This window comes from Sebastes umbrosus, chromosome 2 (genome assembly GCF_015220745.1).
Source record: "Sebastes umbrosus isolate fSebUmb1 chromosome 2, fSebUmb1.pri, whole genome shotgun sequence".
Classification (NCBI taxonomy): Eukaryota; Metazoa; Chordata; class Actinopteri; order Perciformes; family Sebastidae; genus Sebastes; species Sebastes umbrosus.
In genome coordinates, this window is record NC_051270.1 from 38,916,317 (window position 1) to 38,943,048 (window position 26,732).

General features: G+C 42.5%; 1 protein-coding gene across 4 annotated transcripts in view; it reads right to left on the reverse strand.

The window, feature by feature from the left end:
* The window catches only part of LOC119478354 (cell migration-inducing and hyaluronan-binding protein-like), a 207,291-nt gene that overhangs the window by 50,009 nt on the left and 130,550 nt on the right, over positions 1–26,732 (reverse strand). For all 4 annotated transcript variants that reach the window (XM_037753061.1, XM_037753052.1, XM_037753078.1 and 1 more), the window contains exons 7-12: positions 22,880–22,950; positions 22,692–22,787; positions 20,943–21,064; positions 15,213–15,360; positions 12,472–12,663; positions 3,691–3,860 (exon numbers count right to left, since the gene is read on the reverse strand). In XM_037753061.1, the coding sequence (XP_037608989.1) occupies positions 3,691–3,860; positions 12,472–12,663; positions 15,213–15,360; positions 20,943–21,064; positions 22,692–22,787; positions 22,880–22,950 (799 nt within the window). The remainder of the gene's footprint in view (positions 1–3,690; positions 3,861–12,471; positions 12,664–15,212; positions 15,361–20,942; positions 21,065–22,691; positions 22,788–22,879; positions 22,951–26,732) is intronic.

Genomic DNA, 26,732 nt, shown 5'->3' on the forward strand with positions numbered 1-26,732 from the left:
CACACAGGGCAGTATCTGTGCCTACGGACGCATGTTAATGCCAGGTCTGAACAGTGCCTGAGAACAGGGACTTTATACCTGTTGTCTGTGATATCCAAATGGGGAGGAGACCTTAACAAAGACCAACGCACGCCTGGTTCACAAGGCAAAAAGGCGAATGGAGTCTGGAGGTTTCCTGGATAAAACAATTTACTACTCAGTGTTACTTAAGTTGCTATTGTAGAAGATTAAAGGGAGAGTCTGAGGTTCTGGATCAAGTCGAGTTCCCGATTCAGAATTTCAGAATACACAAAAAGACAATATTAAGGAAAGAAATTCAAATAAAAGAAAAAGATGTTACATTTTTTTTCTACATCAGCAAATCTCAACATCTATCGGATAGTTTGACGAAACAATCCCAACTCAAGGTCCACTTACTAGCTTCTTTCTAGAACTTTCTACCATATCACACCTTCACAGAGTTTGCCCAGTTGTCACAGATATAGATTTATTCATCCATCCATTATCTGCTGATGAAGACCACATAGTCCAGTTGAAACCTACTGAAAAAGCTACCGAATGGACCTTTACTTGGGATTGTGTAAAACTACTATTTCCAAGGTCAGGAATGAACTTTATTGCCTAATATTGGATGGATTGAATGAGATTTGGTTCAGACATTTATGTTCCCCTCCGGATAAATTGTAACGGCTTGGTGATCCTCTGACATTTCATCCAGCTCCATCATCAAGTTCAAATATTCTATTTTGATTATGATGAAATATGTGCTAAACTAAGGACATTCCTATCACCCTCAGCTGGACAGTGTGTAGTGCTAACACGCTAAACCAAGATGGTGAACATGGTGAACATTATACCTGCTACATATCGTAATTTCTACTCTGTAAACGTTATTATGGTTAATCAAGGTCACATGGAAAAAAAGTATCCAACTCAGCTAAGAAAACGATTTCCCTGCAACTTATTCCATGACGGCAGCGATACTAACACGCTCACAGCACTCTACTCAGATTTTATAAGTCCACACTGTAAATTCAAATGATTTGAATTTTAACCCTGTGTGTTCAGTTCAGAGTTAGGCCCTGTGGATCTACACAGGCAGCCGTCCCTTGAGAGAAAGCTTTAATTAGCCTGGGTAGCGGAATCAATGGGCCACTGTCACTGACTCAAACCATTATCTGATGTGAAAATATGTGATTAATAACTGCACAGATAAATAAATAAAAAATTCCATAACAAACACATTGCTTTATTTTTTGACTAATCAGTTGTTCTAATTGGATTTGGTTCCTTTGACTGGTCCCGTTATGCACTTTGAATGTAGAAGTATTCACTGATGAGAATAATAAGTCTTTGAATAATACAGTGCCATATATTATGTTTTTTAGTTGAAAGAATAGTATCACCAACTTCAATAAAAATAGAGGAATTTTCCTAATTTTAAACACTAGGTTTAAGGTTAGGGCTTTGACCTTTGACCTTTGACCTTTGATTATTGACCATACAACATTTTCCTAAAAAACAATGTATAGTCTGATACAAAAATAATCCCTCTCAATCATCACTTCTGACTAGGGATGCACTGATACCCCGGGTCCGATACTGTGCTCATGTACTCGTACTGGCAAAACGGCACCGATACCACTTTACGGTGGTGCGCCCGACTCCGCTGGACCGTGATCCAACCTCAGCCGGCGCGCACCGGCCCTCACTTTCATTGCGCCACGGGATTTTGCTTGCACCCTCTGACTCGCGCTTGCGTGCGACTTCTTGGACCGTTTTTCAAGACCGGTCGGGTGGGTTGCCGACATCGCCGCAGACCCCTGGCGCCTTTTACGTGGGCCGAGCCCCGATCTGGCAGCACGACACGGTTGGGGCGCACTGAGGACAGTCCGCCCCGGTCGACAGTCGCACCGGGAGCAGGGGGCTGTCCCCGGCGGGGAGAGAGGGCGCAGCGAGCCCTTTGTCCACGGTGCGGCGAAGTCCCGACGGGGAGCGCTGTAAAGCTGCGGCCGCGAGCCACCTTCGCCCCGAGCCTTTCCAAGCCGACCTAGAGCCGATGGCGGCGCACTGTATGCGGGACTCCCCAGCCTGTCGTGTGTCGCTCACACCCTCCAGCTGGCTGTTAATGAGGGTCTTTTGGCACAGAGAAGTACTCGTATCGGTACTCGATATCGGCGAGTACCCAAATGTAAGTACTTGTACTCGGTCTGAAAAAAAGTGGTATCTGTGCATCCCTACTTATAACCCACTAGAAGTATGTGGTGTCTGTTTCTGCAGAGCCTGTCGGTGTCTGCAGCCCTCTCTCTGGATTTTCTCTTTTTCTTCTTACTTTGCTGTGCTCTGGATTATTCTGGGTCACTACTAACAGCCTTTGGGCCTCACATGGGGGTTACTCAGCCAATAACAGCGCGCAGGGTGTGCGGCCCGTTCAGATTGTCAAATACTGCCGTTTTTTTCACGCTCCTCGACGTCTGATATCGAGGCACAAGTCCCCCTTTAGCTCTACCAGATGCAAAGTGTCCGTATTTGACGGATGAGAATGGGATGTTACATCGTTATGTGCTTCAGTTTGTCCCTGCTCCTGTCTCTCTCTCTGTCCTCTCCTCTGTGCTGCTATCAGTGTGTCAGTTTGATCGAGGGACACACACTGAGCAGAGAGGACTGCATGAAGCTTGCCCTTCGGCTGCATTGCTTCAAATCCGGCAACATGGTACCTTCCCACAGGGGTTGTGCAGAGATGTGGTCATGTTTATTTGTGTTTTAGAATGAAACCGCAGTGAAACAATCAGAAAATAACGCTGTATTTCTCAGATTCCAGGAGTTTGGTTCCTAGTGCAATGCATAGCAGCGAGCACAAGCTCTAGCTGGAACGTCACCAGAGAGGGGTGTAAGAAAATATCGATATAGGTGAGTAATGCGATATTATGTTTTGTGATACTGTATCGATTTTCCAAATCACTGTATCGATTTTTAATTAACCTCTTAAAAATCTGACAGCTGTCCCGGCCGCTATTCTGTCTTTCAGAGGTTGCTTTCTAAAGCTAGAGTGAAGATACTGGCATCATCTGAAACTAGAAAAACCTGAGGAATTCATTGGTACCAACTATGTCATACTTGCATCTCACTAAGGAGGCTTAACATCGCCCCAAAGTTATGCTTAATGTTGGCGAAGAAAAACTGGCATGGTCATTTTCAAAGGGGTCCCTTTGATATGCCCACAATGCCCAAAAAACAAGTAGTTTTTTGCCTGCAGTACAAATGTGATATTTTCACCTATTTAATGTGGTGTATTTTAATATCTCTGCATGGGGTCCCTAAACAGTTTTAGAATTTCATAAATTGGGTATGACTGGAAAGCTGAGACTCTTGTGGATCCAATGAGTCCAATTGTATCCACGTGTAATGATGTTAGTCTCCATAGTACCCATTTCAAATAGTGACTTTTTTTACTCATATGGTGGTTTGTCTTTATATAATGACAGTTTTCCTAAAATTAGATTTGAAAATAATATATCGCCTTGCTTACAGTATCGCAATATAGCGCAATGTATAGAATCGTTACCCCTGTATCACGAAACGCATCGTATAGCCAGATTCTTGCCAATACACAACCCTAGTCCCGTCCCGTATGTGAATCACCTGTTTTTTTTTTGCACTGTAACTGACAAGGTTAGGAAAACAGCGTACCTTCAAATGTCCGCCGAAAGTGTCAAAGTCGAAGAATTGGCAGGCCTCATTTCCATAACAGCCGGGCTCCATCTCACCACGAAACAGGATGTTACGGGTCAGCAGGCCCACCTCCGCCCTCATGTCCACCCCGTCAACTTCCTCACCTATGTGGATGAACTGGGCCTTACCTGCAAACACGCACACACACACAAACATACCTCAGCTCAAGGGCTCAACATTCAAACATTACAACAAATACAATATAGAGACAGCTGTCGACAACTGCTGCGTGGATCTACATTGCTGTTTGAAGCTTCACTGTTTCTACCAAACAGCCCATTCAACAGAGCTAAGCACAGTGTAAACAGATGTCCATTCTCACCAGAGACTGAGGAAAGTACAGTTTATTGTTTGTTTGTTGTGTGCGTGTGTGTGTGTGTGTGTGTGTGCGTGCGGGCGTGTGTGTGTCTGAACAGATGTTTCAGATAATTGCGATGGAGGACATAATGGTAAAGCTTAGTCATAGTTTGTAGCACCACTTTTTCCTCTTTTTAAATGCTCTCACTGATTTATTACAAACAAACCAAGAGCTGTTAACATGAAGTTAAACAGATAACTCATTGATTGGACAGTTTTAGTGATGTCATCCTGCATCATCAGCGCTACATGTAAGAAAATCAAATTCCTGTCATGCTGCACTTTAATGCTTCATATGCAACCCGTTCTCACTCCCAACTCGTCAAATACCGCCGTTTGGTCAGCGCCCCTCAGCATCAGAAATGGACGTACGGAGGAAAACCTTTAACAACGGTATGTGACGAACCGGGCTTTCAACTAACTCCAATGTAAACCCACGTGTGGCGTTATCTGACGGTCGGAGCAAGTGACGTAGCATTAGTAGCGTGAGAGTCCGTTCAGGACGGGAGGGCGGTGGTGGATGGCTCAAACAAACACAAGACTTTTCAACCAGGAGACGTGTCCCGTGTGAAACCAAAAGAAACGTTGACTTATTTTGTCACGTCAGTCTAGTCATGTGAGTCATTAGTATCGTCAGTATTTTGAAAAGACACTATGCATGTAACAACAAATATTGACACGCTGGAGGAGGGGTACCCCGTGCATCGGTTTCCGATTCCGAGGGCTACTGACCAAGCGGCGGTATGTGACGAGTTGGGAGGGACAATTCTTTGTCATGTGTGTATATTCATGTTCTCTGGTGTCACAAAAAAAACAAATAACTGATCATGAGAATTCTTAGTAGTATTAAGACTGCAAATCAACCCCTTATTATGAATAATGAAACTCCTATAGTCCTAAAAATCTTCCATTATGGCCTGGACAGACAGGGCGCGTGAGCAGTTTGTGGCGGCTGCCTTGCTGAACTAGTGCGTGTCACACGCATGTGGTGTCCACACCGGCAGCGTTCTGCTGCTGCTGCCAGCCCTTTCTTTCTATATAGAGTTTTCCTTTCATCCATTTCATTTCATTATAAAATGTCATTTATATTTATTTTAGACAGAAAAAGGTTAAGAAGTATGTGCTCATTTGTAAATAATAGTAATAATCCACAATTAAAACCTGATACTTTATTCATTCATGGAGCCCTGCAAGTTCCGCAGCCGCCACGCGCTGCTGACGTTACCTGTGTAGCTCCATAGAAGGCCAATTTAAGCCGCAGCAAATGATAGTGATGCTGAGGAGAACAAAGAGCCCATGAAAGGCAGGGACGAGAAGGACAAGGGCAGCAAAATGAGTGGTGCAGAAACGATTACAGCTCTGTTCCACGTGTCTTCCACTCCTACACATTCACACCCTGAACAACGCAAATGTGCTCATTAGGAAAAACAAAGTGATGCCAGGAAAAAAAAGAAATCAAAGAAATGTGAAATCTGAGAGACAGCAGATCACACACCCACATGCTTAATCTCTTTTTCTCCTCCTACTCCCTCCACCAGCACAGCCAGGACGAAGAAGTACAAATAAACACTATCATTCCAACTCACATTTAAAACACCAACAGCTCAGGCTTACAGGACATGTTTAGATCTCAATGTACTACAGTTTACTGCTAGTGCCTACTGTAAGTCCACCACTTTTTACCAAGTCTGACGTGCTTTTCTTGGGAATGAATAACCAGCCTTGTTCATTCTTTTTAACTTATGCACTAATTCCCTTGATTTCAAGAATTATTGATTGTTCATATATTGATCAATAGTTCTTCATATGCTGCTGTAGCTGGCACTGTACACTCAAAGGGTTCAGGGATCATGAGGGACTGGATACCATCAACCGGTTCTCACTCCTAACTCGTCAAAGACTGACGCTTGCTCAGTGCCCCTCTGCGTCTGATACAGATGCACCGAGGCAGCCTTTAGCGTCTCTATGAGATGCAATGGATTTTCAACTAACTCCAATGTAAACCCATCCTCCTCATTGTTAGACTGCCTGACATAGTACAAAGAGCGAGAAAGTCTGCGTAAGGCGGACAGGAGGTTAGGATGGACGCTAGAGGGGAACCATAGTTTGAATGGTATAGGGCTCTCTGACCATGCGGTGGTATTTGACAAGTTGGGAGTAAAAATGTGTTGATATGATGCCAAAAGTTCAGCTCCATGTCATGTAATATGCAATATTATCACTACTGATTGATACTGACATTTAAAATGATTTCTCTGTTCTGTTAAAGTGTCCAGTAAGACATGTCAGTGAGCCAGCATGCTCAATATCTGGGACTGGACCATCAAGATGGAAAACAGCCACTGTTTATGCTATAAATGAAAAGTCCATATGTCTGCATGTCTATTTCTCTGGTGGTTAAAACAAGCCTATGGAACTTTTGAGTAGTAATGGCCACACGTGGCGATTCCAAGATGATGGTTATTTTTAAAATGTGCTGCCAGTATATTATATTATATTTATCTACAGTTTGCTAACATTAGCATTAGCTACTGGTCATACCAAACAATTTAGATTGTAACAGCAAAGCTCTTGAGTGTATTGATCTAAAAATTGTGTGTTTTATTCCGTATAAATTCAACTTTTCACTTTCCAAAGTTACATTGTCTCACTTTAAAGGCATAGTTTGGGTGTTTTTTGAAGTGGAGTTGTATGAGGTACTTCCATCCAGTGTATTACCTACAGTAGATGACGATCAGCACGACCCCAGTTTGCAGAAACAGAAAGGAGTTATCACATGGAACCAATGCAATGTACTGCTGTGGATGGGGGCAGCAGCAAAACAGCAGCAATTTTAGCCACCTAAAAAAAATCAATATCATTTTAAGTGTACGCTATATTTAGAATATTTTCACTAGTGTAGCTTGCCATGAGACAGATATATAGGGACGGAGAACTGAAGCCTTTATCTATGCTCTCGCCAAATCCTTTGAAAAAAAACCTGTAGTTTTACCTCGCAGAGCACAGGGGTTGCTGTTCTACCTCTGTCTCAATTGGTTAGTTTGTTGACACTATTGTGACTTTGGTTAGTTCGGATTCACCAAAGTCACACAATAACACTAAATAAGTAACTGAGTTCAGGTGGTTTTGAAGTGGGGTTGTATTTGATGTTCTGTACATGACACATCACAGATAACGTTGTAAGCATCTAGCGATTTATATTATATAATTCACAGGTGTAACATTATGCGTTAGGTTTCTCCACCAAATATGTGTATATATCTGGCCACCAAATATGGTGCCTCTTACTGATGTCTTCTGCCTGCTCACTAATAGCACACAGATCTTGACAAGCTATTGCACTCCGCTGTACTTTGCCCAAGTTTTGATGTCAATGGGGTTTGTGTGTTTTGAGAGCGGTCAGCATGTAAATACTCCAGAGTTTATTGATTTTTTGGGTGTGATCAGTTCTCAGTGGAGGTTTTCCCAGCCCGTTCACTCAAAAAGTCGTATAAATGCCACAGTAATGCGCAAGGCGTTTAGCGTGCAATAAATACACCTTTTTTGATTTCCGCATGGCATTTGTACGCCATATATCCTGTACTGACTGCAATGTAAATGCAACTGCGTACAAATGCTACGGTAAGAGTTGGTGACCACTCACGGTGGACGGGTGGGGAGGTGTATTTGACTGTGTTTAGTTTTGTAAGTTAGTCTATGTACGTGTTTTTTGTAGACGTTAACCTAACTAAGTGATTTTCTTGCCTGAACCTAGGTTAGTGGTTTTCTTGCCTGAGTCTAACTGCGGACGTTTGCGTGGCGTACAAATGACATGCAAAAAAACCTAAAATGTGTACTCATGACAAGCGGAATGTCCGTGTAATGTGTTAGTATAGTTCTATAGTTGGTTCTCCAGACCTACATCACATTCTGAAAACTGAACAGGAAAGATTCCGTCTGGCTTTGCAAAGCGAGGTAAATGTCAGGATAGAAATAGAAGAATCTGAATGTACTGTAAATCCTTCTACACTGCTCTGGGCCATTCCACTCTACACCATTTATTTTCTACATTCATCATCATTGATGCCATTTAGAACTGTCAAAAGTTCAACATGTAAAAGCTCAGGCACAAGTTATTGGACTTAAACTGGTAAATAGCCTGAGGCTCCCTGTCTCTGTGTCTCTCCCAGCTCTCAGCTGCCAACAACAAAAACAACACACCCTCCCTGTTTGTGCATAACCTTAGGGGGCTGGGGGAATAGACTCCATTATCACTGCTTCTTAAAAAAAAAGTGCTGCAAAAGTGGCATGCGGGCAGGAATTAATGAGACGGATTACAGTCAGCAGGAGATTGACAGGAGCTCTGAGGAGTAGCCTCAGGCTCACAAAAATAGGATTTCCACTCTTGATGGCCAAACACCCGGTGACGTCAGAGAGCCGAGGAAAAACAGGGAGAAAGGTGTGTGTGTGGGGGGGGGGGGGCTATAATGGACTGATCTTCTGATGCAGCTGGGCAGGAGAGAAACGCCAGCAGCTCAGAGATTTGAAGATAAATTTCCCGGACTCCCGGAAGAAACGCAAACATGACTTTTTCGGTGTATGAATCGGTGGACGGAAGCGACAGCTATGAGAGGACACGTCATGTCACGTTATTGCTGACTTTTAGCCGCTACGGGCACTGAGGGTTTTTCTCCAAAAAAACAAAGACAAAGGCCATTTGATTCACACAGGACAACAGTGAGGCTGACAAGGCTGACCTGAAGAACTCTGCTGAGTGTGTGCGTGATGATGCAGTAAGAAAGAAAGAAAGAAAGAAAATAAGTGTCTGTATGTGTATGTGTTCATACCAGCATGCGTGTCAGTGTGTGTGTGTCGGCGTGAATGAGCTCAGTCAGGAACACGCAGTAAGCCAGGATGCAGGCTGAGACTTTCCCTTGGCCCCGAGTCAGACCAAACACCTTCCACTGACTCCCACACACTGCTCTAGGCTGTCTCAACCTGGCTGCACACACACACACACACACACACACACACACACACACACACACACACAGCTCTGTAGACTCAGCCTTAACTCTGGTGGAAGGGTTCCTAGCAATAAAGATGGTTTCAGTGTGTGATTTTAATGTGTCTGGGCAGATAGAAATGCCATAGTTAAACAGGGGATTGCATTCCAAATCACTAGGCTGTAGGCTATCGAAAGGAGCAACACATGCTCATGTACTATGTCTGTATTCAATAAACAAAAATCCTCTCATCCTGAAAAATATGTCAGCAAAGAAAATAATAAAGCCGTTTATTATTAGTCAAGACAAACTTTATCTGTATAGCACATTTAAAAAACTACCGCAGTAGACCAAAATGCTGAAAACAAAAAATAGTCTTCAATCCTTGTGGGCTGTGGCGACTGCTGGTAGCAGCAAGTGCATCTTTAAAAATACAGGTCCGTTTCAAAATTGTGGTTTACACTACACAGAAGGTACGGTTCAGTTCGAGTTCAGTTCAGTGGAAAAATCCCAAATGCATAAGGATCTGTTTGTTTTCATTTATTTCGAAACAGACAGTAGTTCAAAGGTCAAAGACAGAAAACACCCTCCTGCTGAGGACTGAGGGAGCATTTCGTCAACAAGGTCACAGCAACAACAGGTCACACCAGGCTATAAACCTGGAGCATCTCTTGTGCTATGAAACTGAAAAAACTAAATACGGTTTGCTTTTTCCTCGTCCCGGTGATCAGCACATCTGGGTGATGCTTTGAGGTACATTATGAACAGATAAAAAATGTGTGATCAATTTGCGATTAATCGCGATTAAATATTTTAATCAATTGACAGCCCTAGTTTTTTGTTTTTTTTTCTCGCTGTAATGAACTGGCACTGAACCGTGACTCGTACGCACCTACTATACAGAGAGGTGACTACAGAATGTAAATACACTGAGTTCATGTTTCTGTGCTCTGCTTGCTCCTGCATGATAGTAAACACAGACTCAGACTAAGTGTGATTAAGCTTTTTATTCCTCCAGCATCTAAACTGTGAAACAAGCTGCCTGACTGCGTTAAAGGTTACCTGAAAGCAACGCCATTTAAAGAAATTGATTCAAGGCACAGTTTTGGGCTTTCCGTGTGACTGATGTAGTCCCATTGCTGGTTTTATGTGCTTGATCTTTTTTCATTAGTCGAGCTTGTTTCTTTTTCCGTTACCTTTTGCTTTTAACCTTGCGGAACACTTTGCAACAAAGTGGAATGTGTTTTTTAAGTGCTTTAAAAGAAAAAAGTTGACTTCACGTTGCTCGGCCACTTCAATTTAAAATGACATTCCTTCAAATTAAGTGAAAAATGTGTGTTTGTGAATGTTGTTGCTTTGGATGTCTTAAAGGTTTTTGTTACAGCCTCAACAAGTGGCCTGAAATGTCCTTCCAGCTCACCGTTGATGTTTGACTCTAACGTAGAAGCATGAGTACACACAGTTAACTGACCAACTATAACCTCGCAATCACAGCTGTTAAAATTATTATTTTCACAACTGGAGTTCATATAAAGATTAATTTTTTCCAAATATTAAATGTGTTTAGGGGCCATCCCTCCCTATAGAGGACAGCTTCTGCCAAAATAAAAAATCAATCAATCAATAAATAAATGACTCGATAAATAAATGTCATTGAATGTAGCAAAAATAATATTATATATTATATGTAGACACTATGTACATTCATTAATTGACAAAATGTGACATTTATGTAATACAGAAATATCAATTTATAAGTTGGGGGAAATAAATAAGGGGTGAAATGCAAAGGGAAAATTGTGCATAAATAATTAAATAAATGCATAAATAAATACATACATTTAAAAATAAATATAAAATAAATAAGAAATAAATTCTTAAATAAAAATAAAAACAAAATTTAATAAATAAATTTAAAAATAAATAAAATATATATATATAAATAAATAAAAAGAAAAAAATTAAACAGAATAGTAAATAAATAAGGGAATTAATACAAAGAGCAAATTAAAGCAGAAATATCACTTTATGTCACATTTTATCAATGGCTACATTTATTTACTTTTTATTTATTTATATATTTATCTTTAAATGTATTTATTAAGTTTTGGTTTTATTTTTTATTTATTAATTTATTTTTTATTTATTTTTTATATATTTTTAAATTTATGCCTTTATTTATTTATTTATGTACAATTTTCCCATTGCATTTCACCCCTTATTCATGTCCTCAAACTTATTTATGTAAAAACAGAAATATCAATTCATGTCACATTTTGTCAATTAATTGATGTACATAGTGTCTACATATTATATATAATATTATTTTTGCTACATTTAATGACATATTTATTTTTTTATCGAGTCATTTATTAATTTATTGATTGATTTTTTGAGTTTGTCAGGTTCCGTCCTCCATACATGCCCTTTTCTATCTAGCTTCAGATAGACTGGAGATTGAACTGTTGACCCAGATAGTGTTAAGGTGCTTTCAGACAGGGAGTGGTAGCCTCCGCCACCTCCAGTGTTTTCAGTGTAAACACAGCGGCAGCGGTAAGGAGAGAGAGGGCATGTCATCTCCTGTCTGTCTCTCTCACTGTCAGATAAAGCAACAGAACCTTTAAGTACCAATTTGGCTGCTGTGTTCCCACACAGACAAAACTGAGGTGATGCTCAAAACAGATGAAAGAAAGAGAATGCATACTAATAGTTAATTTCTGCAGCATACTGTGTAATACAAGGTCCTCTAACCTGGCATCGACTGCAGCTGGGCCGCCTACTGACAAATACTTCCATGTTCTGAATTTGAGATATACTGTTATGTTTTCCTCAATATTCACCTAGTTTGTTTTTTTCAATCTTTTAAAATCAAATTTCAAATTCATGGCTGATGTGGAGCAGATGGAGACAGAAGGCACTGAGCTGTTCCAGAGTGAACCCACAGCAGCTGGAGTAGAGTGGAAAACACACTTCAGTTCTCTCTGACACGCCTATTTTAACCTTAGGAAGCTTTCCTTACCTTTATTTTAGGCTCAAAAACAACCTCTCGATTCAGATGACTGGTGGATTCCTCAGCCTCTGCTCTCACGCACACTCTCTCCTCTCTCTCTCCTCTCTCTCTCTCTCTCTTTCTCTCTCTCTCTTACACATGCACACACTCCTGTTACAGAGCAGGCTCTAGCAAACAGATGTGCATTGATTTTTATTAAGTCAGTCATGTTGTGCTGCAAAACAGACTTCTACTACAGAGTGTCATGGATCACCGTGTCATCCTCCGTTATGACTCTTTTCTCAGAAACATTCAGATTAATAATTTTGTTAATAAAATGTCAGAAAATAATGGACCTTCCATTCCAGCCCTGCATGCTAACATACTGTAGGTCACTGGTTCTCTTACCTTGGACCTTGACCTGGTTGGGTGTGCAGGTAGGGCATGGCAACAGGGTGAACTCTTCAGCCTGGTGCATGGAGTAGTCAGTACTGGCCACCACTACCCGATCCCCGGACGCCCAGCCCTCTGGTTGGTCGTCCAGCTCCAGGACGCTGCTGTTGGACAACACGTCGATAGAAATGGAGGCCTGTGGACGAACTACAGGGGGAAGACGGTGAGAGTTAGAGCTCACGGAATGCAGCAAAGCTGACACACAATACTGCTACATTCACAACAGGCCTACACAGTCACACACAGCAACACTAGTCTACATTGGAATGGACGAAACCCATCCATGCCCACAAGACATGTGTGCATTGTTAAATCCATGGCTCATTTCCAATGCAGTACATTATTTCTGTGTGGCAAGACTAAGCAATATGGTTTAACAGCATTTTTATCTATTTATGATTGCTTACACACTCAAATTAAAGATAACACAGTAAGTGAAACCTGAGTAAAACCTCAGCCCGGGCTTGCACAATATAAGCACATTCTCAACCACACGCTGTTTGCAGAACACTTCGCACATTTCTCTACATTAGACACAGAAATCTAACATAGATAGATAATGTATTGTCCTCCAGGTAAAGGACATTTGTTTCCACAGCCTGCAACACATAAGAACGATAAATGGAAACAAGCATTGTCTGGAGTGGCTGCGATCAGCTCCGCCGGCCTGGTGGAATCCAGGGGGAACATTTGTGTCAAACTATTGTCATAAATAGTTTTCCAGCGGTGCATACCAGGCGTTGAAATCGAACCCAACACTTGTTGTTGCCCGAATTCAGAATCACAACAAAAGTCATCAGACACAACAAAGAACCAGCTGGGGCAGTGCGGGCGGGGCATCATCAAGGCCATTGTGGCCGCAGGACATATCAGTTTCTGAGGGGCAGAAGGCCAAACTGAAGGGGCATGGCGGCTCATGGCCCTCATGGCCTCCGTGGAATTCCTGCCCTGGTTGTGATGCAAAAATACCATTTGTAGAAGGCTTTATATAGTTCTGAATGAAGTGTTTGCTTTTACAAGAGATATTTTGTGTCTATGTTTTTGGTTTTGTAGAGTTCCGACAAAGTTTCAGAAATTGTGTTTTAGCAATCTCGAAAAAACCTGTAGTAACTTTTGACTTACAGTACGTCATGTTTGAGTGTAGCAGCAAAACTTGAACTGGCTCGCGGGCTTTGCTCTATTTCGAAAAAGACTTCTTACACTGTTCCTCATATTTCAAGGTGTTCTCAAAATAATTCCTATGATATCAATAAGGTGCAAAGAATGAATGTACATTGTGACTTTCTCACTTTTTAAATAATTAAATACGTATGTATGCCATTTCATCAGTCATCTAACCGACCATCCATCTTCCAGCGCTTATGCAGATGCGGTGGCAACAGGCAAAGCAAGGTGGCCCAGATGTCTTTCTCCTGATCCATGTACTCTAATCTCTCCTGGGGAATCCCAATGAGTTCCCAGGCCAAATGGGATCTATATCTATATACTATAATCCCTTCAGAGTGTTCCAGGTCCGTTTCCTCCCGTTAAAAGTGCAAGATTTAATCCATTTGAATTGTGCGTTTTCCTTTGAATGTCCAGCAATACATGATGCACATGTCAATTTCCAAGCTCCACCCACTCTTTTTAAAATTAAACTACTTAGTTTGATTTTGGAAAAGATCAACTTTGTTAGGCTAAGTCAAAAAAACTACTGAGTTATGTTTAGGAAAGATCACGGTTTGGCTTTAAATATCTCCAGAAGTGCCATAACTTAAGTGTGGAAGTTAGGTGACAAATAAGTCAACATTGACTTTTGGTTTCACACGGGACACAAAAAGCGGTCACCCTGACCTCTTCCCTACGTGGTGCACACTGCTCTTTATACTTCCTGGTTCACAATTAAGTGGATTACATCCGAATTGATTTTGTGCTGACCATCACAAAAAAATAAATAAGGGAAATTTTTGATCTACACGAATCAATACATTCAATTTTGTGACTATTCCACAAACTGTGCTGCCTTACCAGCCCTCCTCATGTCGCCACAACGGGCACCTAAAGTATCTTCACTGATTCTGCCAGTATCTCTATCTGCATTTGGGTCCTCCCTGCCTGTGCTGCATCCATCAGGCGAGCGCAAATTTATTCAAATATAATTCAACATTTTTGAAGTTGTTTTTTTCCGTGTTCACTTGTCATCCAATTGTGTAAGAATCTGTTAACCAGAATAAATCTCAGCCTTAAAATCACATGCATTTTCCTGAGAACTAGGTGAGTTCAGTTGTATTAGGAAACATTGTGTGTGCGTGAGGGGTAATTGGAGAGTGATGCAAATGGGCAGTACCCAGTGTCAAAAGATCACTTCATCACTCTCCACATAACACACTAATACACACAGAGACAAGCAACAAGCCCAGACAGAGGTGTTGTGATATCCCAGTATGGTTGGAGCAGTGCCTGTGAACTCTGAGCTGGCTGTGTGGCTGTGTTTTCCTGATCTGGGCTCCATGTATTCCAACCACAGCAGCCTACGCACGACACACTCTCTTGAGCACAGCCAGAGTCTTTACGGACATTGATACTTGTCTTACTTGTGAGGGCCATTAATCCATGTTGAGTATCAAGTTTTACATTCTCCTATTTTCAGAGGAAATGTCATACATACTGTACTCACATACATAAACACAGACACTGGAAGTAAGTCATGAACGTACCCAGTTTTCCACAGAGGAAGCGGACCCTGTAGTTGCGACAGAGGCCATGAGCCTGGTCCTTGTTGAGGCAGACGAAACCGTAGTCCTTATCGGTCTTGTGGATCACATCTCCGGTCTGGTTGGCTGGTATGCCATCAAGGGTTTCGGCCTGGACAAAGGGAGAGATGATTGGTGTTCCTCGAGATTAAAGAAACATTTCAAAAAGTCGGGAAATGTACTTGTCTATAACTTGAGAGAGAGACAGAGATGTCTGGCCACTTGGTTCAGGACAAATTGTGTGTTTTTGCACCAGACATCTGGTATTTGTTTGAGGTCTGGCTTTATTTTGTTACTTCCGCCAAGGCCGAAGGCCTAGGAAGGAGGTTATGTTTTCACCGGCGTTTGTTTGTTTGATGGTTTGTCCATTTGGAGGATTACTCCAAAAGTTTGTGATGGATTTTAATGAAATTGGAGGGGTGGGGTGTGGCACAATGAACAATGCATTAGATTTTGGTGGCAATCCGGATCATGATCCGGCTTCGGGAATTTTTTTAATAACTCCACTCCGCCCAGCCTCAGCGACGTACCGCTTTATTAACGCGTTAAAGTTGACAGCCCGAGTTAAAATAATGTTCCGCCACCACGGCTGGTGTGTGTATGTGTGTGGGTTTGAGAGAGAGATAGAGAGAGGGGAAGAGAAGGTGGACTATTGCATGCAAAGTCTCTGTAAGTTATTAATAACTTACTCGGAACACCGTTTTTCTCAATTTGTCACCCGCCTGCCCGACCTGCGGGTTCTGGTTGGAGCTGCGCATCACTACGGCCCCGGATGGATAGATAGACGGTCTTACAGCTTAAGTTAACAACTGTTGTGCTGGTTTTGTTACGTTTGAATAGTTCTTGTTTGTTTTCGTTAGCTTGTAAGTCACAGAGGATAGTGGGAAGTGGTTTGTGTTGGCGGTGGTTTGTGCTTGTCTTTTGCATAAAGTAGCTGTGCTAAACACACTGTGGTTTTCTTCCAGCTAAATGTGTTCTGGAGCCAACAGTGCAGAGTATGCAGGTATACATTATTTTGCATAATTGCTATACTGCTAGCTGCCATTTCTCATACATAATATTAGCTAGCTAGCAAGCCCTAAGTTGACTCTCAACATCTGGCTTGTCTACCAACAACAACATTGCTCTTTTATATGGACCTTTTACAGAGGAACTGTGAAAACTTGAATCCTGCTTGCACTAAAAGTGATCTTGTGAAACCTAGCAGGTTACCCATCAGATCTGGTGGCATAACGCATTGGAGAGGCCAGCAGATGTCTCAAATGTATATACAGGATGTGTTTCTATAAATGGATTATTATAGAAAAATACTACGACAAGATACAAAATATTGTAGAAAAAAGAAAGCTGTGATGCATTATATTTTCTTAATGCAGACCTATTCATCCATCACACATTTGAATGCAGGTCTATTGTAGGCTAAGTGTTTACTGCAAGTCTAATGCATTCAAATATATTGTACAGTATATTGGATCATAAAACATGGACATTCATGTCAGCTAGCCTGCTGGCAATACTTGCACCTCAGTACAAAAATAACAGACTGTCCTTTTTTTAACCTTTCTCAAAGAGCAATGAAACTGCGGTCTCTTGAACTCCAGTGGCCTTCAGTGGTAGCATTACGGTACAAAGCAAAACAACAGTTCAGCCTCAGGCTACTGAGCCTCTTGACATTTTCTTGGGATGGTTTAGATCCCAAACAAATCAGAACCACAATATGTAACATATTGGAACAAGACAACAACAAAAAACATTTGGCTGCTAAAAATAGAGAACCCACAGAGGCAACTCAGACAGGGAAAACTGCAAACGGAGGAAAACAGACTCGGTGGAAAAATGATGACACACACAGAGCTAGAAAGCTTGGGAGGGCTTGGCAGTTCTTACTGAATGTTTATGAAAACGCAACGGTTGCAGCTACACACTACATGGTAACAGACAGATACTACAAAACTAGGAAACTAAGATTAGTACATTTCTGGAGATTATTTTATTTTATCAAACGACATAAAAGGACAGTCCAGCAAGGGAACAGGAGGACATAAAGGACAGATTGTAAGGGAGTTTGAAAAGTAGATGCATTGGAGCAAATTATTATTATTATGAAGTTATACTGTTGCACAGCGGCCATAAAAAGGAGCAGCTGGATCCTACAGTAGCTACTTTTTATGGTAATGTATGGGTGTTGGGAGGCGGTATGGGCAGACCTGGCACTGCTGCTTATCTTCATGGAAGGCTAACAGCTGCTGCTTTATGGTGCCAGGCTGGATCCACATCCACGGGCTGCTGCCATGTCATGTCCCAGCAGCACAGTAATGGCAGGTTGGCAGGTCTGTGCTGATGATCAGCTGACTGAATGGATAGACAGACCTACCCCCCGACAAAATTGTACTCAGGAGCAGCTGGACCTCCTCTTTGGTACCCCATTAATCCAACAATGTTGTTGCTATGTGTGAGGATGTGATTTTAAAGTTACAGTTTTTCAGGTTTTTCATGAAATCAAATCCCATTTTTGATATTATTTATGGTCGTAACTAGGGATGCACCGATACCCATACCAGTATCGGGTATCCGATACTGTACTCATGTACTGGTACTCACAAAACAGCTCCGATACAACGGCACCAATACCACCGATACGGAATAAAACATGACCGTCTGTCAGAGGCTCTAATGGGTTAAGTTTGTTAGAGGCATCTCCTAAAACTACAGATTCTGTGGATTGCATACTGTATACTACTAATAGCTCCATGGTAAATACCAGTATAGTGGTGCACTGGGTGTCTGTCATCATTTATGCATCTCTATGTTCATCAACAGATAAACACAGACAGTTTTGATTGGTAACTGCAGATGTCCATTTTGTCCAGAGCAATTGTCTTACTACTAATAATTAAATCAAGAGAAATGTAATGTTTGCAGTAGTAATTAAATGACATTTAGGCAGTAGTGTTCCAGGCAGCTCTGCACACGCACATACCATGACCTGAGTCCCAGATAGTCTGGGCTTAGCCCCAGACCTTGTCAGCTCCTAGACACGTCCCTGCTGCTAATGCCATTGGAACATCCTTCTGCTGCCGCCTCACATTAAAATCATTCGACTGGCAAAACACGGAGTGGGCTTTTGTTGTGAATAAGCCACAGGAGATGCAGCGTATTTGTCACTGTGGTTAGCATCGTCAGCAATCATTCATCAAAAATGTGTTGACAACAAGTCAACAACGGTCATTTGGATGATTTTTTGACAGCAGATCTTTTGCAGGGGGTAATGGAAAAAGAAGAATCCGACACAGAGAGCATTTCTATGCTGGTCTGTTGTAGGTTAAGGGTGTACTGTGGCTCAGAGGTAGAGAGAGCCGTCCACCAATCGGTAGACTGGCCGACGCGCTCCGGCTGAGGTGGGATCCCGACCCAGCGATCCACCTCCCCGACGGTGCGGGAAAACCACTGGCCCGTCTCGCCCGCACTGTCAGGAAAGTGGAGCTTGACGACCCAAAGGATGGTGACGAGAGGTTAACGTCGCGCTGCTGTGAAGTGGATCGGTGCCGTTGTATCGGAGCCGTTTGGCGAGTACGAGTACATGAGCACAGTATCGGACCCGATACCCGATACTGGTATTGTTTCGGTGCATCCCTATTTTAAGAGTAATTATAAAGTGTGGTAGGGAACCTGAAATCATCTGGTTCAGCTGAAGATTTCCTCCTACATGTACTCCTGCACATTGACAGAAGATGCCATGTGTTGTTGATGATATAACAGACCAGACCAAGTTGAGTGAAGTTGAATAACGTCGGATTAAACAAAATATAATGAAACTGTTTGGCAATGAACAGATCGATCCCCTCAGGGGCGCCGGTGAATGTCTGGCCTCGAGCACCAACATTGCCAGAAATGGCCGTTGTTACGAGCGAAGCCCCGTCTCTTTAAGGTGTGACCTCGCGGTTAACCTGTGTGTGACGTAGTCGAGCGGTGGTGTCGGTGTGTAGTCGCGAAAAGAGACGAGAAAGATAGTGTGCGTTAGTTAACCGCAGTCACAGTGAAGGATAAAAGTCTGTTTACCGTTGCAATGTTACAGAGAGAAGGTGCATTTATGTTTCGACGTTTATTTATGTTACGTCCGTCCTTCTGAATGAAAGTGCCGGTCGTCACAGCAGAATTGACTCGAGAAGTCTGTCACCAACTACGAGCCAGGCTAGACTAGAGTTAGCCAAGTCCAGGAAACTCCCAACTACGGTTCGGAGCGGAGAAGCTGGAAAGGTAACACTGTGCTTGTTGGTCTTGACTCTGGACTTTATAGTCAAGACTTGAGATTCACATGTGAGTTGCAAAACAATGACTTTGTCTCACATCTTATGAGCGGCTGCCTTGCATTGCCGGACAAATCAACTTGTCTTTGCTCCAAATCATGAAGTGGAGGGGAAAAAAAGTGCATTCTGGATGCACAGTGATGTCAATCATCTAACCTGAACCTGGGTAACAGCCCAGACACACCAGGAACATCAGGAGCGCGTGGCGGCTGCGTTACTTGTTGTTTTTAATTTCGGCGTCCGTGTTAACAGGTTAGAGCAGCCACACTGCCTGCGTGAGATGCGCGTCACATGCGTCTCAGCTGCGTCTCTTCTAGAGAATAGAGGTCTCGCCTATTTTTGACGCGTGCCGCGCATCTTACAGCAGCAACACACAGTGAAGGTGATCTATTGACTGTATATTGACATCATACCAGCAAGATTACTACAGTTTACATGTCTATTTGTAGAATTAGTCACGGAAATGAAAAAAAAGTAAAGACTTATTTTTAAATCAACACCTCCTGCTTTCATTTAAAAATAAAAGCCCTCAAGCGTTTTTTCTGCGGACAGAATTCCTTCATTTGTTAACACAAGGCTTTTATTCTGAAATATGAGCAGTCAGTGCTGTGGAACATGCAGTGACTTAGAGAGCTCAATGAATTGATAAAGTATGGGGTTTAAATCAACACTTCCTGCTTTCATTTCGAAATAAAAGCCCTCAAGCGTTTTTTCTGTAGACAGAATTCCTTCATTTGTTAACACAAAGCTTTTATTCTGAAATATGTGCCGGACAGTGTTCTAAAACATGCAGTGACTTGGAGAGCTCCATGAATGAATATAGTACGGAGTTTTAATTGTCGATTATTACTATTATTTACAAATTACCACACGTTTCTTAACCTTTCTCGGTCTAAAATAAATATAGATGATATTTATAATGAAATGAAATGGCCATTAAAAGGCAAACTCTATGTAGAAAGAAAGAGCTGACAGCAGCAGCTGCAGTAGCAGAAACACAGCTGACACGCAGCTGAAATGCAGCTGGTGTGAACGCCCGACGCGTGAATTACGCAGCCACCACACGCTCCTGACATTCCCTGTGTGTTCCGGACGTCAAAGTCCCTTTCAATGTGGGCTCGTGAACAGTGCTGGGATGTAGGCCTATAAACGGTTTACATTTTAATACATCAGAATGCTGCAGGGATGTTACTGAAAAAAATATTACCATGGCACAATATTAAAGTTTCTGCTGATAACCATCAATGGGTTTTTTTATGGAAGAATATGATAATGATCCGGTTGCCAGCATGGGCAGCTCTCATCTCTGTGGCCTGGTGACTGCATTTGCTATCAATGAGGTGTCTCATACATGTATGAGTGTCTGATGAAGTAAGAAGAGATTTACCTGGATGTCAAGAGGAGTGCTACACAGCCTGTCTGGGTAGGCCTCGTGCAGGTCAGATACCTTCTCCCAGTCTCCAGATCCCCTCTCATCGTCCCTGTCGAACCATTCTGTCCACTCTGCCTCTGTGAGACACACACACACACACACACACACGTTCAGTGGTCAGACAGCCCAGCGGCTGATCTTACACTAATCTACATCAGGGCTTTGACTTGTAGTCCATTTGGGCTGTCAAAGAGCATTTGTAGCAGAGTAATTGAAGGGCTCTCTTCTCCCATTGTGCTCTCTGTCTGGCTGACACAGCGAGGGGGGGGGGATGTGCATTTGACTGTGGGCTTGGATTTGAATCTGGAGCTCGACACACACACAGTATCTCAGGCTACCTGAAATATGAGCGCAGGTCTCATAGCCTATTTCCACTGTGTGTAATGTGCCCACATGTCAATATCTACTTGCTGGAGTCTGGCAGTTTCATTAAAATAACTGCTACCTGACGGGAGATGAGAAGCATCTAATTGGATTCAGCTTTGAACCGGTGGTGGAGGAGGGGTCAGTAACAGCAGCATACCAGACGGCTGGGTACGAGGCAGACGTATTGATGAGGAGATGATTGGGTGATGAGATCGCCGAAGCTGATCAATTACGGCTCAGGAAGAATTTAAAGAGGCCAAGTGAGATGATGGAACAAGGAGTGTAAGGATATCCATAATCAACCGTTTAACCGTTAACCAGTATTAAGCATTTTAACTGATTAACGCTATCGGTTAAAACGGTTGTAAGAAATGTTAATAATTAATTTAAAAAGCTGAGGAAAAACTCGTCACTTTAAGGAGAAAAGCTGGTCCAACTTAAGAGCCCACCTTAAGACAGTCTGAGCCGGCGTTACAGATACAGGAAGTTGGCACCCGTCTCAAGCTCGCTTGAGCGGAGCGAGTTGTAGCATCCTAGCGTTTATTCACCGACACATACAGTTGTATGTGTGTGACAGTGGTGAGCACGAAGCTACCAGCAGAGCTATAGATGCTAACGTAGCACAAATACACACACTGTTTGTTGGAAAATCGCTATCGTTAATCCGGGCAGACAGAGTGTCATTACGCCGGGCAGACACACAGCTGACAACCTGCTAAACTAAACTAAATGTGCGGTGGAGACTTTTACTGGGAAAGTAGCTGCATGTCCGCGACACTACACAAAGTACCGTGGCTGCTAAGTTAACGCTCCCGGACGGTGAACTGGGGACTCAGTTGTCTGTTGTCCTCATACACTGCAGCTGGTACACCGCTGCATTCGAGGCAAAAAATCTTGTCGGGTTACGGTTAATAATCGGTTAACGAGGGTCGGTAATCGGTTAAGAACATTTTTCAAAATTAGCATCCCTAAAGGAGTGTATATCCTGCAGTTGAATTCCCAACCTCTAAGAGAAAACTACAGATGTGTTGATTATTATTTGCACGATCCTCCCTTTAAATGCACATGTAAAGAGAAGAGAGGTGACCTTCGCAAAAACTGGCACACTGTTCTATGAATACAGAACATGTTTAGGGCAGAATGTGTCACATCTGCACCTGAAAAACAGGCACAAAAGCATTGTAACTCTGGCCATGAGAGACACTCATTTGGAGGACACCTACATTTCATACGACAAACCCTTGAAGTGTGTGTGTGTGTGTGTGTGTGTGTGCGTGTGTGTGTGTGTGTGTGCGTGTGTGTGTGTGTGTGTGTGTGTGTGTGTGTGTGGAGAGTTACCTTGCACCCACTGGCTGCTGGTGGTGATGGTGAAATGCTCCCCATAACTCGACTGAAAAACACGAGAGCTCCGGGCCTCTGAGGACGCCTTGGTCCCTGACAACACACACACACATCCCTTATAACACTTTACTGCATACAGTACATGAGACCAGGCTGGCAACGAAAATTAAAAATTGGATTCCTACCTTGATAGACAGCGTGACCCTCGACAGCAGAAGAAGGGTGTCCTTTTATCACTATAAAGGACCAGGGATGCCTGTAAAGCAAAAAGAGAAGATAGATGAAGCAAGGGGAAAAGAAAATAGGTAAACGCTTTCATCCCAACTCGTCACATACCGCCGCTTTGTCACGCCCCTTAGGCAAGAAAACCACTATAGTTAGGTTTAGGATGAACTGCATGGTTGGGCTTAAAACTACTACGTTTGTACAGTGAAAATTAGACTGAACATTGTGAACACAGGAAACAAACAAACAGCTGATTGTAACTTAACGCACGGGACATGAACAGCGGTCTCCTGGAGGAAGAGCCCAGTCACACAGCAGTTCGTGAAATAGTCACAACATTTATTGTATTGATTCACATACATAGACACAAATTTCAAATTTTTTTTCCTGATTGTCAGTACGAAATCAATTCGTTTGTAGTTCACTTAATTGTGAAATGGGGAGTATAAAGTGCGGCGAACGGGAGAAGGTCGGGGCGGATGGGTGGGTCAAAAGACACAGGAGGCCGGTGTTCATGTCCCGTGTGAAACCACAAGTCAATGTTGACTTATTTTATAAGTTACAGCACTTCCGGAATTATTTTAACCCAAACCATGATCTATTCCTAAACCTAACTAAGTAGTTTGTTACCTAAGCCTAACCAAGTCGATCTATTCCTGAACCTAACCAAGTAGTTTGTTACCTAGGCCTAACCAAGTAAATCTATTCCTAAACTTAACTAAGTAGTTTTATTTTGAAAAGACTGTAGTGGAAGCTGACACGTGCGTCAACGTGTTGCTGGACATTTGTAGGAAAACACATGAAAAATAGTGATGTGTCGGTCGTGAAAGAGCCGGCTCTTTTAAGTGAATGATGGGAGCCCAGAGCCATTTTTTTCTTTTATTAATTCAAAGCAGAATGATAGGATGATCTTCTCCAAGCCACGGTCACTCCATGCACTGACTGTGACTGAGTGTTGTGTTAATGACGTCCGTGCGACCAATCAGGTGATGACAGACAACGATCACACCATCAAGCAGGTGCGCGGCGCGCTGACAGACTACAGGTACAGAGCAGGAGGGAGAGGAGGAGAGAAAGAGAGAGAGGAGTGTGATGCACAAATAGCAGACAAGATGAGTGACAGTCGGAAACGAAGCAGCATGTAAAATGATGGTATTCTGGAAGTTATAAGGTTTAATATAATTATATTGAATAATTTAAGTGATATATGTGCACACATACTAATCATAGGTCAAAACAGCACTAAATTTGGCTGAATTGTAAAAGGCAGAAGTGGTAAAACGAAGAGCTGTTTGGGAGCCGAAAGAGCCGGCTCTTCTTGGTGAGCTGAGCCAAATGATCTTGCTCAATAAAAAGAGCCGGAATTCCCATCACTAATGAAAAATACGCTGTTGAAAGTCGTGCTGTACATCACTAACTACGTCACCACACTCCCGGCGCATTTTTCTCGTGGCGTTTACAGTTGCTGCGGATGGGTTGACATTGTATTTAAGCCCGGTGCGTTTCATACCAGCGCTAAACGGTGCCTGTACCAAACGCCAAACGCCGTGACAAAGCCTCAGTATTCCTAACGCCCTGGGAATGAGAAAGGGCTGGATAGAGGAATACTGGATAGAGGAAATGAGACGTGACATAGGGAGGGGGCAGGGAATGGAGAAATTAGAATTACTACCTCGCAGCACCTCCACCCTAAGACCACGTCACTTCAATGCACCCGATTCGCCTCCTGTTAGACTAATGTTCTATATGTGTTTAGGAAACGTTTAGGGTTTTTTTTCTCAGGAGGGTCAATGCACTGTTATGGTATGTCAAGCAGGTTTTGAATTACAATTTTGGTAACATGTTTTATATATTTTTTGCCTTATAATCATCCCTAATTAGTATAATCCAATATTTATATTCAACTGCAACACTTTTGTTTTCATTTGAAGGGATAGTTCAACATTTTGGGAAATTTCTTATGAGAGTTAGATGAGAGGATCGATAACACTCTCGTGTCTGTATGCTAAATATAAAGCTAGAGCCAGGAGATGGTTAGCTTAGCTTAGCATAAAGACTGTAAACAAAGGGAAACAGCTAGCCTGGCTCTGTCCAAAGGAACCCCCCATAAAAAAGGCTAATAATTGTTTTTAGACATTGTTTTTTGCCTCCTCCAACCAGTGAATTTGCAGTTCTACATCAATGTCGGTCCAAAACGTCATCACTTCATCATTTTATCAAAATCGTATCAGTTCATCCTCGAGTCCAGGTGGACGTTTGGGACATTTGAAGAAATTCCCTCCAGGCGTTCCTGAGATATCACGTTCACGCAATGGGACCGGACGGACGGACAAATGGACAACGTGAAAACAGAATGTCTCGGAGGCATAAAAAAGACGGGACATACAGATAGAAACAGCAGGTGAAAAGTGACACACATACACACACACGCACACACACACACACACACACACGCACGCACGCACACACACACACACACACACACACACACACACACACACACACACACACACAGTATGAAACTCTGTCAGCACAGATGGTGGCATTATATTTCTAATAAAGAAGATAAAGAGTGAGCGGCTGACATCCACAAGAGGGGAGTCTGGGTAATTAAATGAGGTATCCCAGCATGCATCACTCAGATAATAACACGCTGGCTGTTGCATGTGTGTGACTCCATGTCTGTGTTGAAGATGTCACCATGTTCGTGTGAAGGGAAGAGAGAGGATGTGATACTGGTGTGAGTGTGTAACAGTCAGGAGATAGGTGTGACGACACTGGTAATGACGAGATGGAGATGAAGACTTTCAGTATACAGCGCACCGTACATATCTGTGTTGGCTGGGGCAGCGGTGGCTTAAAGGTCCCATATCATGCTCATTTTCCAGGTTCATACTTTTGTGTTTCTACTAGAACATGTTTACATGCTGTAATGTTAAAAAAACAACTTTATTTTCCTCATACTGTCTGCCTGAATATACCTGTATTTACCCTCCGTCTGAAACGCTTAATTTTAGTGCATTTCAACGGAATTGCAACGGAATTGCGTTGCTTGGCAACAGTTTGGTTCCATATTTACTTCCTGTCAGTTGATGTTATTTACATAACGTGCAACAGGAAATGAACTGGGACACATTTAGAATGTTTACATTTAAAACCGTGTAATGGTCTAAATATTGTATATTTGTGACATCACAAATGGACAGAAATGGACAGCTTGTTTCTGAATACGGGCTTTGTGTGTTTCTCCGTATATTGAGTGTTTTGATAGTTTACCAGTTTTTATACAGCACTTAAACCTGCTTCTTATCTCTTTCATATTATAAAAGAGATAAAAATCTCACTTTTTACAATATGGGACCTTTAAAACCCAACCCCTCCAGTAGAGCTGGTCAGTGACCAGCAGATCACACTGTGGTTGTACTGGGCAGCTTCCAGGTGTGAATATGTAACTGTGTGAATGTGATCAATCCATTGGTACCAACTACTGTATACATGCCATATAGCTTGTTGTAAAGGAGGCTAAATATCGCTCCAAAGTTACGCTAAATTTTGGCAAGGAAAAACTGTCATGGCCATTTTCAAAGGGGTCCCTTGATCTCTGACCTCAAGATATGTGAATGAAAATGGGTTCTATGGGTACCCAGGAGTCTGTGATCAGGGCGCTCCTGTAAAAGAGAGGAAACGCTTCCTCTCAGTGAAACTGAACACTCATATGTGAACCAGCTGTTCCTGAATTGCTGTGATATGAAAAATGTCCTGGCAACGAGGGAATATTGGGGGAAAAAAATATGGTGCCAGTGATGATGCCAG